The following is a 13,632-nucleotide window of genomic DNA, read 5'->3' as shown; positions in this document are numbered from 1 at the left end:
CATGGAAAATTTTGTTATCGATAACTATTTCCATGGAAAAAGTTGTTATCGATAACTAATTCCATGGAAAAAGTTGTTATCGACAACTATTTCCATGAAAAAAGTTGTTATCGATAACTATTTCCCTGTAAAAGTTGTTATCGACAACTATTTCGATGGAAAAAGTTGTTATCGACAACTGTTTCGATGGAAAAAGTTGTTATCGACAACTATTTCCATGGAAAAAGTTGTTATCGACAACTATTTCCATGGAAAAATTTGTGATCGATAAATATTTCCATGGAAAAGGCTGTTATGGACAACTATTTCCATAGACAAAGTTGTAATCGACAACTATTTCCATGGACAATGTTGTTATCGATAACTATTTATCTGGAAAATGGTGTTATCGACAACTATTTCCATGGAAAAGGTTGTTATCGACAACTATTTTCATGGATAAAGTTGTTATCGACAACGATTTCCTTCGAAAAGTTGAAATCGATAACTTTATTGCACTATGGGTAATTTTTTTCTCTTTTATCAATTGTTTTTCTCATATTTTCCCACAGTCTCTACAAATGTTGGAAGATCAAAAGAAGAAATTGGATGCATTTTGTGAACAAAGCTATAAAAATGTAAGTAAAGCAATCATCCTGAGGTCTGCAATAATGACCTTCATTATTGGTTTTAAAATGCAGACAAATAATTCTTTATTCTTCTGTTTTTTCCCAGGCCATGACTCAAGAACGTCGTCGTTATGGTTTCGTTTTGGAACGTCAATGTTCGATAGCCAAACACTGGATGGCCTATCACAGTACCGGGAAACAAGTAATTGATAATCATTTGGAAAATTGGCAAGACATAGCAGCATCACGCGAGGTATTGCCCACAACAGTGTACGACGGTAATTCCTTGCTGGTGGGCAATAAAAGATTGGTATGTTGAGTGAATATGAGTGTGTGTTTGTGAGTTTTATTGATTTGTTTTGTTGCTAATGAGCCAATTATGATGTTGCAGGAACGTCTGAAGGATTCTGAAGATTCCCATGCCAATGGTTCATCATCCAATTTGCTGAAGAAGTCACGTAGTGTTGATGCTCCATTTGGAGATATGCGCAGCGTGCATGAGTCCCATATACCGTTTACACAAAATTCTTTGCCACGTGCCAAATCCGATTTTAATTTGAACAGTTCGGCAAATACGAATGGCAGCAGTGGTGGTAATATGCAAGGTAAGGAAGGAGGGGGGCCTTTTCTTGTGGGAACTTTTTTACAGCAAATCTCTTTTGCAGCCAATGACCACCCTGACAATGGCCACTGGGATCAACGCACCGTGGTAAAGGCCCTCTATGCCTACATGCCCTCGGGTGAAAATCAATTACCCTTCGAAGAGGGAGATCGCATTGCCTTGGTGGGTAGCAAGGCCAAAGGTTGGCAATTCGGTGAGAATTTGCGTACACAAATGTTTGGCTGGTTCCCCATAGCCTACACCAATGCTGAGCTGATGTTGGAGAATAAAATGAAAATGGACAGGGAACAGCAGCAGCATGGCAGTCGCAGCGATCGCTTTGAAAGTATGCACTATGAACGCCATGGTGGTAACAGTGGTGGTCAATCTATGCGCAACAGTTATCATGAATCGTATGGCATGGATTCTCAGCAGGAGATGGATAGTGACGTAGCCTATCGTCGACCAGATCGTGGCGAAGAATCATCACCCACCAGGATGTTTGGTGATACCTATAGGAATCAGAAGAAGGTAAGTTGTAAAACATGTCCTTAATTATTGGATATTAATTGTTTAAATCTTTTTAGTATCGCCCCTCCGCGGCCGGTAATCCCCGTCCTGGACCACCACCCACATTGCCCGCACCCGTACCCTCCGCCTCGAACGGTGGACGCATGCTGAATTCTTCACAAAGTTTTTGTGCTCCCAATGGCAGTCAAATGGCCATTGAAAGACGCAAACAAAAATTACAAAATGGCAATCAAATGAATCATGTAAGCACCACTGGTTGTAATCCTTTGGATCCCTACTGATCTTCAATTGTTTTTTCTCCACAGCAATCTTCTTCTATGAATCAAATGAAACCGGCGGCTGCTGCCAAAACTTCATTGCACAGCAGCAATGACAGTGGTTTTGCCAATGAACCACCACCACAACCGGAAGTGGATTATTCCGATGATGATCAGCCAACTAGTCGAGTACCCATACGGTAGGTAGAGAAGAGGTGGTTTTCAACTCTACTTTGGTTGCAAAAGGACATAGAAGCTAGAAAATCTGACTAGATAAGCATTTGCTCAAACGAAAGTCTTCGGATAAGAACATTTTCCATTGGAAAGATTATCGATAACAACTTTCCCGATGGAAAAGATTATCGATAACAACTTTTCCCATGGAAAAGAATATCGTTAACAACTTTCTCTATGGAAAAGATTATCGATAACAACTTTTCCGATGGAAAGATTACCGACAACAACTTTCCCGACAAAAAGAATATCGATAACAAATATTTCCATGAAAAGAATATCGATAACAACTTTTCCCAAGGAAAAGATCATCGATAACAACTTTCTATATGGAAAAGATTGTCGATAACAACTTTCTAATGGACAAGATTATCGATAACAACTTTCCCGATGGAAAAGATTATCGATAACAACTTTTTCATGGAAAAGGTTGTCGATAACAACTTTTTCTATAGAAATTGTAACCGATAACAACTTTTTGGATTGAAATAGTTTTCGATAACAACTTTTTCCATGGAAACGGCTTTCGATAACAACTTTTTCTATAGAAATTGTAACCGATAACAACTTTTTGGATTGAAATAGTTTTCGATAACAACTTTTTCCATGGAAGCAGTTACCGATAACGATATTTTCCCTGTAAGCAGTTACCGATAACAACTTTTTCCATGGAAATAGTTACCGATAACAACTTTTTTCATGGCAATAGTTAACTATAACAAATTTTTCCATGGAAATAGATACCAAAAACCACTTTTTTCATGGAAATAGTTACCGATAACAAATTTTTCCATGGAAATACTTACCGATAACAATTTTTCCAATGAAATAGTTACCAATAAGACATATTTCCATGGAAAAAGTTATCGATAACAACCTTTTTCATGGAAATAATTACCGATAACAAATTTTCCATGGAAATAGTTACCGATAACAACTTTTCCTATAGAAATAGTTGTCGACAACAATTTTTTTATGGAAGTAGTTACCGATAACAACTTTTTCCATGGAAATAATTGTAGATAACAACATTTTCTATAGAAATAAATGTCGATAACAACCTTTTCCATGGAAATGGTTATCGGTAACAACTTCTTCCATGGAAATAGTAACCGATAACATTTTTTCTATAGAAATAGTTACCGATAACAACTTTTTCTATAGAAGTAATCAACGATAACATTTTTTCCATGGAAATAGTTACCGATATCAAATTTTTCCATGGAAAAATTAACCGATAACAAATTTTTCCTGGAAATAGTAACCGATAACAACTATTTCTATAGAAACAATAACCGATAACTTATTTTTCTATTCTATTTTTATCGATAATCTTTTCTAGGGAAAAGGTTGTTATCGATAATCTTTTCCATGGAGAAGTTGTTATCGATAATCTTTTCTAAGGAAAAAGTTGTTATCGATAATCTTTTAAATGGAAAAATTTGTTATCGATAATATTTTCCATGGAAAAAGTTACCGATAACAAAATTTTCCATATAGAAAATTATCGATAACAACTTTTTCCATTGAAAATATTATCGATAACAAATGTTTCCATTTAAAAGATAATCGATAACAACTTTTTCCTTAGAAAAGATTATCGATAACAACTTTTTCCCTAGAAAAGATTATCGATAAAAAATGTTTCCCTAGAAAAGATTATCGATAAAAAATGTTTCCTTAGAAAATATTATCGATAACAACTACTCCCATGGAAAAGATTATCGATAATAAGTTTTCCTATGGATAAGATTGTCGATAACAAATTTTTCCATGGAAAAGATTATCAATTACAACTTCCTCGATAGAAAGGATTATCGATAACAACCTTTTCCAAGGGAAAGATTGTCGATTACAACTTTTCCCATGGAGAAGATTGTCGATAACTACTTTATTTCTTGGAAAAGACTATCGATATCAATGTTTTCTCTGGAAAAAACTATAGATAACAACATTTTCAAGGAAAAAAATTCCATTGAAAATATCATCTATAGCAAATTTCTTCATGGAAAAGCTGTCGATAACTACATTTTCCGTAGAAAACATTGTCGATAACAACTTTTTCCATGGAAATAGTTACCGATAACAACTTTTCTATAAAAATAGTTTTCGATAACAACTTTTTCTTAGAAATAGTAACCGATAACAACTTTTTCTATAGAAATAGTAACCAATAACGACTTTCTATCGAAATAGTTGTCGATAACAACATTTTTCATGAAAATAGTTTTCGATAACAGCTTTTTCTATAGAAATAGTTTTCGATAACAAATTTTTCTATAGAAATAGTTGTCGATAACAAATTTTTCTATAGAAATAGTTGTCGATAACAACGTTTTCAATGGAAACAGTTACCAATAACAACTTTTTCTATATAAATGGTTGTCGACAACAACTTTTTCTATAGAAATAGTTAACGATAACAACTTTTTCTATACAAACAGTTATCGATAATAACTTTTTCTATAGAAATTGTAACCGATATCAAATTTTTCCATAGAAATAGTTGTCGATAAAAACTTTTTCGATGGAAAATGTCGGTAACAACTTTTTCCACGGAAATAATTGTCGATAACAACTTTTTCTATAGAAATAGTTGTCGATAACAACTTTTTCCATGGAAATAATTGTCGATAACAACTTTTTCTATAGAAATAGTTGTCGATAACAACTTTTTCTGTAGAAATAGTTGTCGATAACAACTTTTTCTATAGAAATAGTTGTCGATAACAACTTTTTCTATAGATAGTTGTCGATAACAACTTTTTCTATCGAAATAGTTGTCGATAACAACTTTTTCTATCGAAATAGTTGTCGATAACAACTTTTTCTATCGAAATAGTTGTCGATAACAACTTTTTCTATCGAAATAGTTGTCGATAACAACTTTTTCTATAGAAATAGTTGTCGATAACAAATTTTCCTATAGAAATAGTTGCTGATAACAACTTTTTCTATAGAAATAGATGCCTGTAACAAACTGTTCTACAGAAATACTTGTCGATAACAACTTTTTCAAAAAAGAAGTTATCGATAACACCTTTTCCCATGGAAATAGTTGTCGATAACAACTTTTTCTATAGAAAACGTTGCCGATAATATCTTTTTCGTTAGATATATTTATTGATAACAACTTTTTCTATGAAAATATATGTCGATAACACCTTTTCTCATGAAAACATTTTCCATAGTCGCCTATAACAACTTTTCATATAGAAATAGTTGTCGATAACAACTTTTTCGATAGCAATTTCTCTTTAGAAAATTCTTTACAAAATTCACTATCGATCACTAAAAATACTTATCGATTTTTCATCATCATTTGGTCATCAATCTGTTTTTGCAAGCAAATGTTGTTTCGAAGTTTGTTCTACAGAAAAATAGTTATCGACAAGGAAAAAGATGTCGCCACTAAAGTTTTCAATAGAGAAGTGTGTAAGCAATCAACTTTTCTGGTGAAAATATTGTTATCGATCAGCCGTTGTATAGAAAATATGTTTGTCGATCAATTTGTCTTTAGAAATTGTTGTTATCGATAAACTTTTATACAGAAAAATATGTTATCGATCAACCTTTATGCAGAAAAAAGGTGTAATCGATCAACAATTATGCAGAAAAGTTGTTATCGTGAAAAAAAGTTCTTTGGATAAGTTATTATCGGTCGCTATTTTTCTTTAGAAAATATTGTTATCGATAAACTTTTGGTAAGAAATTGTTTTCAGAAAAATTTGTTATCGATCGACTTTGCTAATAAAAAAGTATTTATCGATCATTTTTTGTAGAAAAATGTTGTTATCGATCAGCTGTTATATAGAAAACAAAGTTATCGATCAAATTTTCTCTAAGCAATTTTGTTGTCGATCAACTTTTAAGCAAAAAAAAAATTGTTATCGAAAAACCACTTCTTTGGAAAATGTTATTAGCGGTTAAATTTTATTCTGAAAATGTTATCGATCAACTTGTATTCTGAAAATGTTGTTATCGATCTACTTTTCATTAGAAACTCTTATTATCGATTAATTTTTCTTTGTTATCGATCATCTTTTCTCGTAAAAATTTCATAAGAAAATGTTGTTAACGATTATCTTTCATTCCAATAATGTGGTTATCGATCTACTTTCCATAAGAAAATGTTGTTATCGATTATCTTTCCTTCTAATAATGTGGTTATCGATCTACTTTTCATTAGAAAAACGTATTATCGATTAAATTTTTTGTTATCGATCATCTCTTTTAGTAAAAAATGCTGTTATCGATATACATTTCATTAGATAATGTTGTTATCGATTAACACTTATTCCAAAAATGTGGTTATCAATATACTCTTAATTAGAAAATCTTATTATCGATCAACTTTTCTTTGTTATCGATTATCTTATTTAGTAAAAGTGCTGTTATAGATTTACTTTTCATAAGAAAATGTTGTTATCGATTAACTTTTATTCCAAAAACGTGGTTATCGATCTACTTTTCATTAGAAAATCTAATTATCGATAAACTGTTCTTGTTACTTATAATCGTTTTTAGTGATAATGCTGTTATCGCTCAACTTTTCTTGATAAAATATTGTTATCGATTAATTTTTATTACACAAAAGTTGTTATCGATCATCATTTTTTGTGAAAATGATGTTATCGCTCAACTTTCTTTAGAAAGTTAGTTTTCGCGTATGTCCTTTTCTTTCCTTGATTCAATTTTGTTTGTATTTAAGCCAGCTGACCTTGACATTACATATCATTTGCATTGTTATTATTATTTTTTTTTTTTTTTTTTGTAAATAACAATTTTCTATTATTACTTCTTAAGTTTTTCGCTTAATTATTTTAATATTTGCTTTTCTTTTTTGTGTGTTTTCTTTTTATGTTTTTGTTTCGTTTCGCCTCATCCTTGTGTGTAACATCTTTACATAACCTCAAAAAAAACATCCACCAAAACATTGTATTGCCAATATCCCCAACCTAACCTCAAAACCCCCAACAAAAAAAACTCCAGTCGTCGTGCCGACACCAATTCCCATATTTCCACCAATCGTGAGGTTGCCTCTTGGACTTTGAATCGCAATTTCCGCAGCAGCATTGATAGTCAAATCGATGATCGCAGCTTGAAGACCCTGAATCGTAATTCGATGGGTGGTAAAATGCGTTACGACTTGATTGCAAGTGATGATGAGATACTGCAGGCCTCTTCGGGTGGCATCAAACGTACCAAATCCTTTTGGAAATTTGGTGGAGGACGTAATGAGGATATTTTGGCTGGTATGTCATTGTGGCAACATCGTGATTTGGTGGCCACACCCAATGTTGATGAATTGCGGGATGAGGGTTATCGCACCACAAGCAGTAAAATGGAGAGTGAAAAGGAAATGGAGCGCAACGACACCCTGACCAAGACCAATTCGAATCATTCAAATGCTTCTTCGCAGGAGAAGGGAGGAACAACAGAACGTCGCCGTAAAGAGAGTGTGACCAGCATGGAAATGTATGATGATGATGAGAACATTTATGGCCTGACGCCCATGGTAAGAGAGCCTATGTTGAATCGCAGTGTGGTGAGTAACAATTTCACCCCAAAGTCACGCATGAAAATTATGAAGACCATTGAAATTGATATTGAAAATCCGGGTGAGAACGAGCGTCTCAGCACCATCAAGCGGAACCAAAAGGAGTATAGGGAAAGCATGCAAAATCGCCAATCCATGAATGAATCGGCCTCAAAACAGAAGCAACAAAATACCATGAATAATCGTAATTCATCATCGGGGCAAGGTGGCAACGCTAAGAATAACAAAATGTCCTCAAATGGCCAACAGAATAAGGCCAACTCTGCGTCCGCTCAAAATCGCAACAATCAGCAGGACATGTTCCATTCCACAGAGAGTGAGGCTGGGGAAAGTGAACTCGATAATGGCACCCTAAAAATGAGTGATGTCAACAACTTTTTCGACAACAATGGCAACTCTATCAGCGGCATGGGCAATGGGGTTAGTGGTGGCATCATTATGAAGACCGTCAAGCGCAAAGATATACTCAAGCAATACTATACCAGTGAAGATGATTCCGATGATCCGGAAATAAAATCCACCAGTTCCGATCCCTATGATTGTATTGTCATCAATGACCACTTGGTGCGTCGTGATGAAAAACAACGACGAGCCATGCATGCTGCCCTCCAACAGGAACATCAAATGGAATTTCAAACATTTAGGGCCACCACAACTTCTTCCACCAGCGCTGCGCAAAATCAAATGAACGCTTCCAACAGTGGCACCTCGAAAAAGAAATCGGAACGCTCAAACCACCAGGAACGCGGCGAACGGGATGGCGGCGATCGCCAGCAGCAGCAACAACAACAACAACGTTCATCAAAACAATATCAAGATAGTCACCACCACCACCAACAGGATTCCAATCAAATGCGTCAATATGATGACAGCACTTTGAGACGTCATCAGTCCCAGTCGGCCCTTTCCACACCCACAGCCACCATTTTGCCACGTACCCGACTCATGAAATCTTCGAATATGTCCAGCATGACATTGGAACGAAATTCAACGAGTAGCGCCGCCCAAAAGGCTTTATTGAACAGTGAGAGATCAGCGGGAACGAGTGGAGCAAATTCAGCATCCGCCGCCGATAAGCATTATGGCAAAACTTACGGGCCGTGGTATGATTTTTGGGATCAACCGGAACAGAGTGTAAAATCGAATAAAATGAAGTAATGTTTTTGGAAATTCTGTAGTGGGCAGACAGAACCTTGTTACGAGGGAGGGGGACTTTTTCCAGGAGATAACGTGAGGTTGGAGATAGAGGGGAGGGAAGAAAATCGTTAATTTAAAGCACAAATTTCAAAAACTGTGGTTATTTTCCATGGGAAAAGTTGTTTACGATAACATTTTCCATGGGAAAAGTAGTTATCGACAACTATTTCCATGGAAAAAGTTGTTATCGACAACTATTTCTATAGAAAAAATTGTTATCGACAACTATTTCTATAGAAAAAGTTGTTATCGATAACTATTTCTATAGAAAAAATTGTTATCGACAACTATTTCCACGGAAAAAGTTGTTATCGACAATTATTTCCATGGAAAAAGATGTCAGCGACAAGTATTTCCATGGAAAAAGTTGTTATCGACAAGTAATTCCATGGAAAAAGTTGTTATCGACAACTATTTCCATTGAGAAAGATGTTATCGACAACTATTTCCACGGAAAAAAATTGTTATCGACAACTATTTCCATGGAAAAAGTTGTTATCGACAACTATTTCCATGGAAAAAGTTGTTATCGATAACTCTTTCCATAGAAAAAGTTGTTATCGACAACTGTTTCCATGGAAAAAGTTGTTATCAACAACTGTCTCTATAGAAAAAGTTGTTATCGACAACTATTTCCATGTTATCGACAACTATTTCCATGGAAAAAGTTGTTATTGACAACTATTTCTACAGAAAAAGTTGTTATCGACAACTATTTCTATAGAAAAAGTTGTTATCGACAACTATTTCTATAGAAAAAGTTGTTATCGACAACTATTTCTATAGAAAAAGTTGTTATCGACAACTATTTCTATAGAAAAAGTTGTTATCGACAACTATTTCTATAGAAAAAGTTGTTATCGACAACTATTTCTGTAGAAAAAGTTGTAATCGATAACTATTTCTATAGAAGAAGTTGTAATCGATAACTATTTCTACAGAAATAGGTGTTATCGGCAACTATTTCTATAGAAAAAGTTGTTATCGACAACTATTTCTATAGAAATTGTTGTTATCGACAACCATTTCTATAGAAAATGTTGTTATCGACAACTATTTCTATAGAAATTGTTGTTATTGACAACGATAACAACAATTTCTATAGAAATAGTTGTCGATAACAACTTTTTCTATAGAAATAGTTGTCGATAACAACTTTTTCTATAGAAATAGTTATTTCTATAGAAAAAGTTGTTATCGACAACTATTTCTATAGAAATTGTTGTTATCGACAACTATTTCTATAGAAATTGTTGTTATCGACAACTATTTCTTTAGAAATTGTTGTTATCGACAACTATTTCTATAGAAATTGTTGTTATCGACAACTATTTCTATAGAAATTGTTGTTATCGACAACTATTTCTATAGAAATTGTTGTTATCGACAACTATTTCTACAGAAAAAGTTGTTATCGACAACTATCTCTATAGAAAAAGTTGTTATCGACATCTATTTCCATGGAAAAACTTGTTATCGACAACTATTTCCATGGAAAAAGTTGTTATCGACAACTATTTCCATGGAAAAACTTGTTATCGGCAACTATTTCCATGGAAAAACTTGTTATCGACAACTATTTCCATGGAAAAAGTTGTTATCGACGACTATTTCCATGGAAAAACAACTGTTTCCATGCAAAAAGCTGTTATCGACATTTATTTCCATGGAAAAAGTTGTTATCGACAACTATTTCCATGGAAAAAGTTGTTATCGACAACTATTTCCATGGAAAAAGTTGTTATCGACAACTATTTCCATGGAAAAAGTTGTTATCGACAACTATTTCCATGGAAAAAGTTGTTATCGACAATTATTTCCATGGAAAAAGTTGTTATCGACAACTATTTCCATGGAAAAAGTTGTTATCGACAACTATTTCCATGGAAAAAGTTTTTATCGACAACTATTTCCATGGAAAAAGTTTTTATCGACGACTATTTCCATGCAAAAAGTTGCTATCGAAAACCGTTTCCATAAAAAATGTTGTTATCGACAACTATTTCCATGAACAAAGTTGTTATCGACAACTATTTCTATAGGAAAAGATCTTATCGACAACTATTTCTATAGTAAAAAATCTTATCGACAACTATTCATATAGAAAAAGTTGTTATCGACAACTATTTCCATGGGAAATGTTTTTATCGACAACTATTTCCATGGAAAAATTTGTTATCCACAACCATTTCCATGGAAAAAGTTGTTATCGTCAACTATTTCTATAGGAAAAGATCTTATCGACAACTATGCATATAGAAAAAGTTGTTATCGACAACTATTTCCATGAAAAAAGTTGTTATCGACAACTATTTCCATGGAAAATGTTGTTATCGACTGCTATTTCTATAGAAAAAGTTGTTATCGACAACTATTTCCATCGAAAAGGTTGTTATCGACAACTATTTTCATGGAAAAAGTTGTTATCGACAACTATTTCCTTGGAAAAAGTTGTTATCGACAACTATTTCCATGGAAAAAATTGTTATCGACAACTATTTCCATGGAAAAAGTTTTTATCGACAACTATTTCCATGGAAAAAGTTGTTATCGACAACTATTTCCATGGAAAAAGTTGTTATCGACAACTATTTCTATGGAAAAAGTTGTTATCGATAACTATTTCTATGGAAAAAGTTGTTATCGACAACTATTTCTATGGAAAAAGTTGTTATCGACAACTATTTCCATGGAAAAAGTTGTTATCGACAACTATTTCTATGGAAAAAGTTGTTATCGACAGCTATTTCTATGGAAAAATTTGTTATCGACAACTATTTCCATGGAAAAAATTTTATCGATAATTTTTTCATTAGAAAATGTGGTAATCGATAAAATTTTCTTTTGCAAATATTGTTCCAGTTTTGAAATATGCTTCCTCGAAACACCTTAACCTGAAAAAGTCCTTTGTTAGTCTTCTGGAATAAACCCAATGTATCTTATTTTTGGATTAATTTCTCTATGGAATTTCACGCACAAGGCACTCTCATCATTTTCTTACTGGCTAAGAAAATGATAAGGTTTCTTTTTGATAAAAATATTAAAACACAAAAAAAGAAGTGCCAAGTTTATACAACAAATGATGGAGCGGGAGACACAAACTCGTCGCCAGCATTAACGAATATTATTAAGAGCAATTAAAATTATTATTATTTTTTCTTGTTTTGTAAAGAGTCTTATTTTGTAAAGTCACTTTTTTATATATACATACCAACAAAATTTTTTTTATATAAATATATACTCTATTTTTTATTAGTTGATAAGGTTTTTTTAATATTTAAGTTATTCTGCGACTATCTTTCATACACACTTTTTGCTCATCTCTAACAAATCTTGTGTGTGTGTGCGTTTTCTTTTCGATTGTTCGTAACAACATAAACCAAGTCTTCCAATGAAAATAAAATTATAATAATACTTTTTATATTTCACCTTTATTTTTTAATCTCTTTTAGCAAGGTTGGTGCCTATCGTAATTTTGTATATCCCTAGATTTGGAACAAAAATTCCCCAATTTTTCCCCTAAGAACAACAAGTATACCTATGCTAATACCTATACTTTTGATTATACCTGCATATATCCATCCACATTGTAATATTTTGATATTTTTATTATTATATATAGTTTGTATATATATTACTTAATTTTAATGAAAATATTTCTAATTTTTTAAATGCAACAAAAAAAAATTCAACACTTGGAATCTACTTACTCCTTCAATAGAGCTTCACAATTTGCCACCGTTAAATTGCGTCACACGACAACAAATGATCGTTCGGCTCCCATGATTTACAGATGTGTAAATAAATAAGACGAATTTTCAAATATTTCAACAAATTGGCATTTAAATAATTACAAATTTTTTATAAACAAAATATTCTTTCAATTGATATTTAGAAATTAGTTATTAAGAAAATTTTAAAATTAAAAAAAATTATTGTTTGCAGTATGTTTTTAAAACATCCGTTATAATTATACATTGAAAAATAAATAAAAAAATAAAAGTTTTTTTCGTAGAAAAATTCAAAACCAAATGGCATTTTTAATTTAGGAAAAAAGGCAAAACTAATACTCTGTTCCAGAACCTGCAAGAAGCTACTATTTTTTACTACGATAACATTTTTTCCTTTATGTATCGAAAAAACAGTAAAAATGCTTGAAGTACTGGAACAGACCATTACATAGTATGTATGGCATGTTTCAATGAATGTAGCGGCGAATCATTTTTCACTGATTTTCTTAGAGATTAATGTCGGTAATGACCAAAATTAATAAAACATACTGTCAAAGAAATTAATGTAGGAAAATTGGAGAAAATAACCGCGAAAATATGTCTCAAGGTGGTGGAACTGGTGCCGAAACAGTTGTATAATGTGATAATCTGCAACGGTAACTATAAAAATCTTAAGCGAGTAACAAAACTGTCTTTTTCTCAAAAAATATGTAAAAGGCAAAATACTTTTTTGAGGTAAAATATTTTGTGTTGTTATAGATTTTTGTCGATATCTAGAAGACCATTAAGCCTTTCGCAGCGGTTATTGCAGATATTGGATACTAAACTATCCACAAACATACTACATACAAATATTCGATTTTTGACCACTAATTTGATGGTTTCAAACGAATTTATTGAAATTTTTTAAATT

At 32.7% G+C, this 13,632-nt stretch overlaps 1 protein-coding gene across 1 annotated transcript in view; it reads left to right on the top strand.

Moving 5' to 3' along the window:
• The window catches only part of IRSp53 (Insulin receptor substrate 53 kDa), a 34,358-nt gene extending 21,343 nt beyond the window's left edge, over positions 1-13,015 (top strand). Inside the window, exons 6-12 of the mRNA XM_073985458.1 lie at positions 552-617; positions 715-918; positions 1,000-1,213; positions 1,274-1,740; positions 1,797-1,982; positions 2,046-2,197; positions 7,224-13,015. Of these exons, the coding sequence (XP_073841559.1) occupies positions 552-617; positions 715-918; positions 1,000-1,213; positions 1,274-1,740; positions 1,797-1,982; positions 2,046-2,197; positions 7,224-8,949 (3,015 nt within the window). The 3' untranslated portion in view covers positions 8,950-13,015. The remainder of the gene's footprint in view (positions 1-551; positions 618-714; positions 919-999; positions 1,214-1,273; positions 1,741-1,796; positions 1,983-2,045; positions 2,198-7,223) is intronic.
• Positions 13,016-13,632: the final 617 nt, after the last annotated feature.

Source organism: Musca autumnalis, unplaced genomic scaffold (genome assembly GCF_047663935.1).
Source record: "Musca autumnalis isolate F117 unplaced genomic scaffold, ASM4766393v1 scaffold_4, whole genome shotgun sequence".
In the NCBI taxonomy this organism is placed as follows: domain Eukaryota; kingdom Metazoa; phylum Arthropoda; class Insecta; order Diptera; family Muscidae; genus Musca; species Musca autumnalis.
The sequence above is the reverse complement of the archived record's forward strand: the minus strand, read 5'-3'. Positions and strand labels throughout refer to the sequence as shown.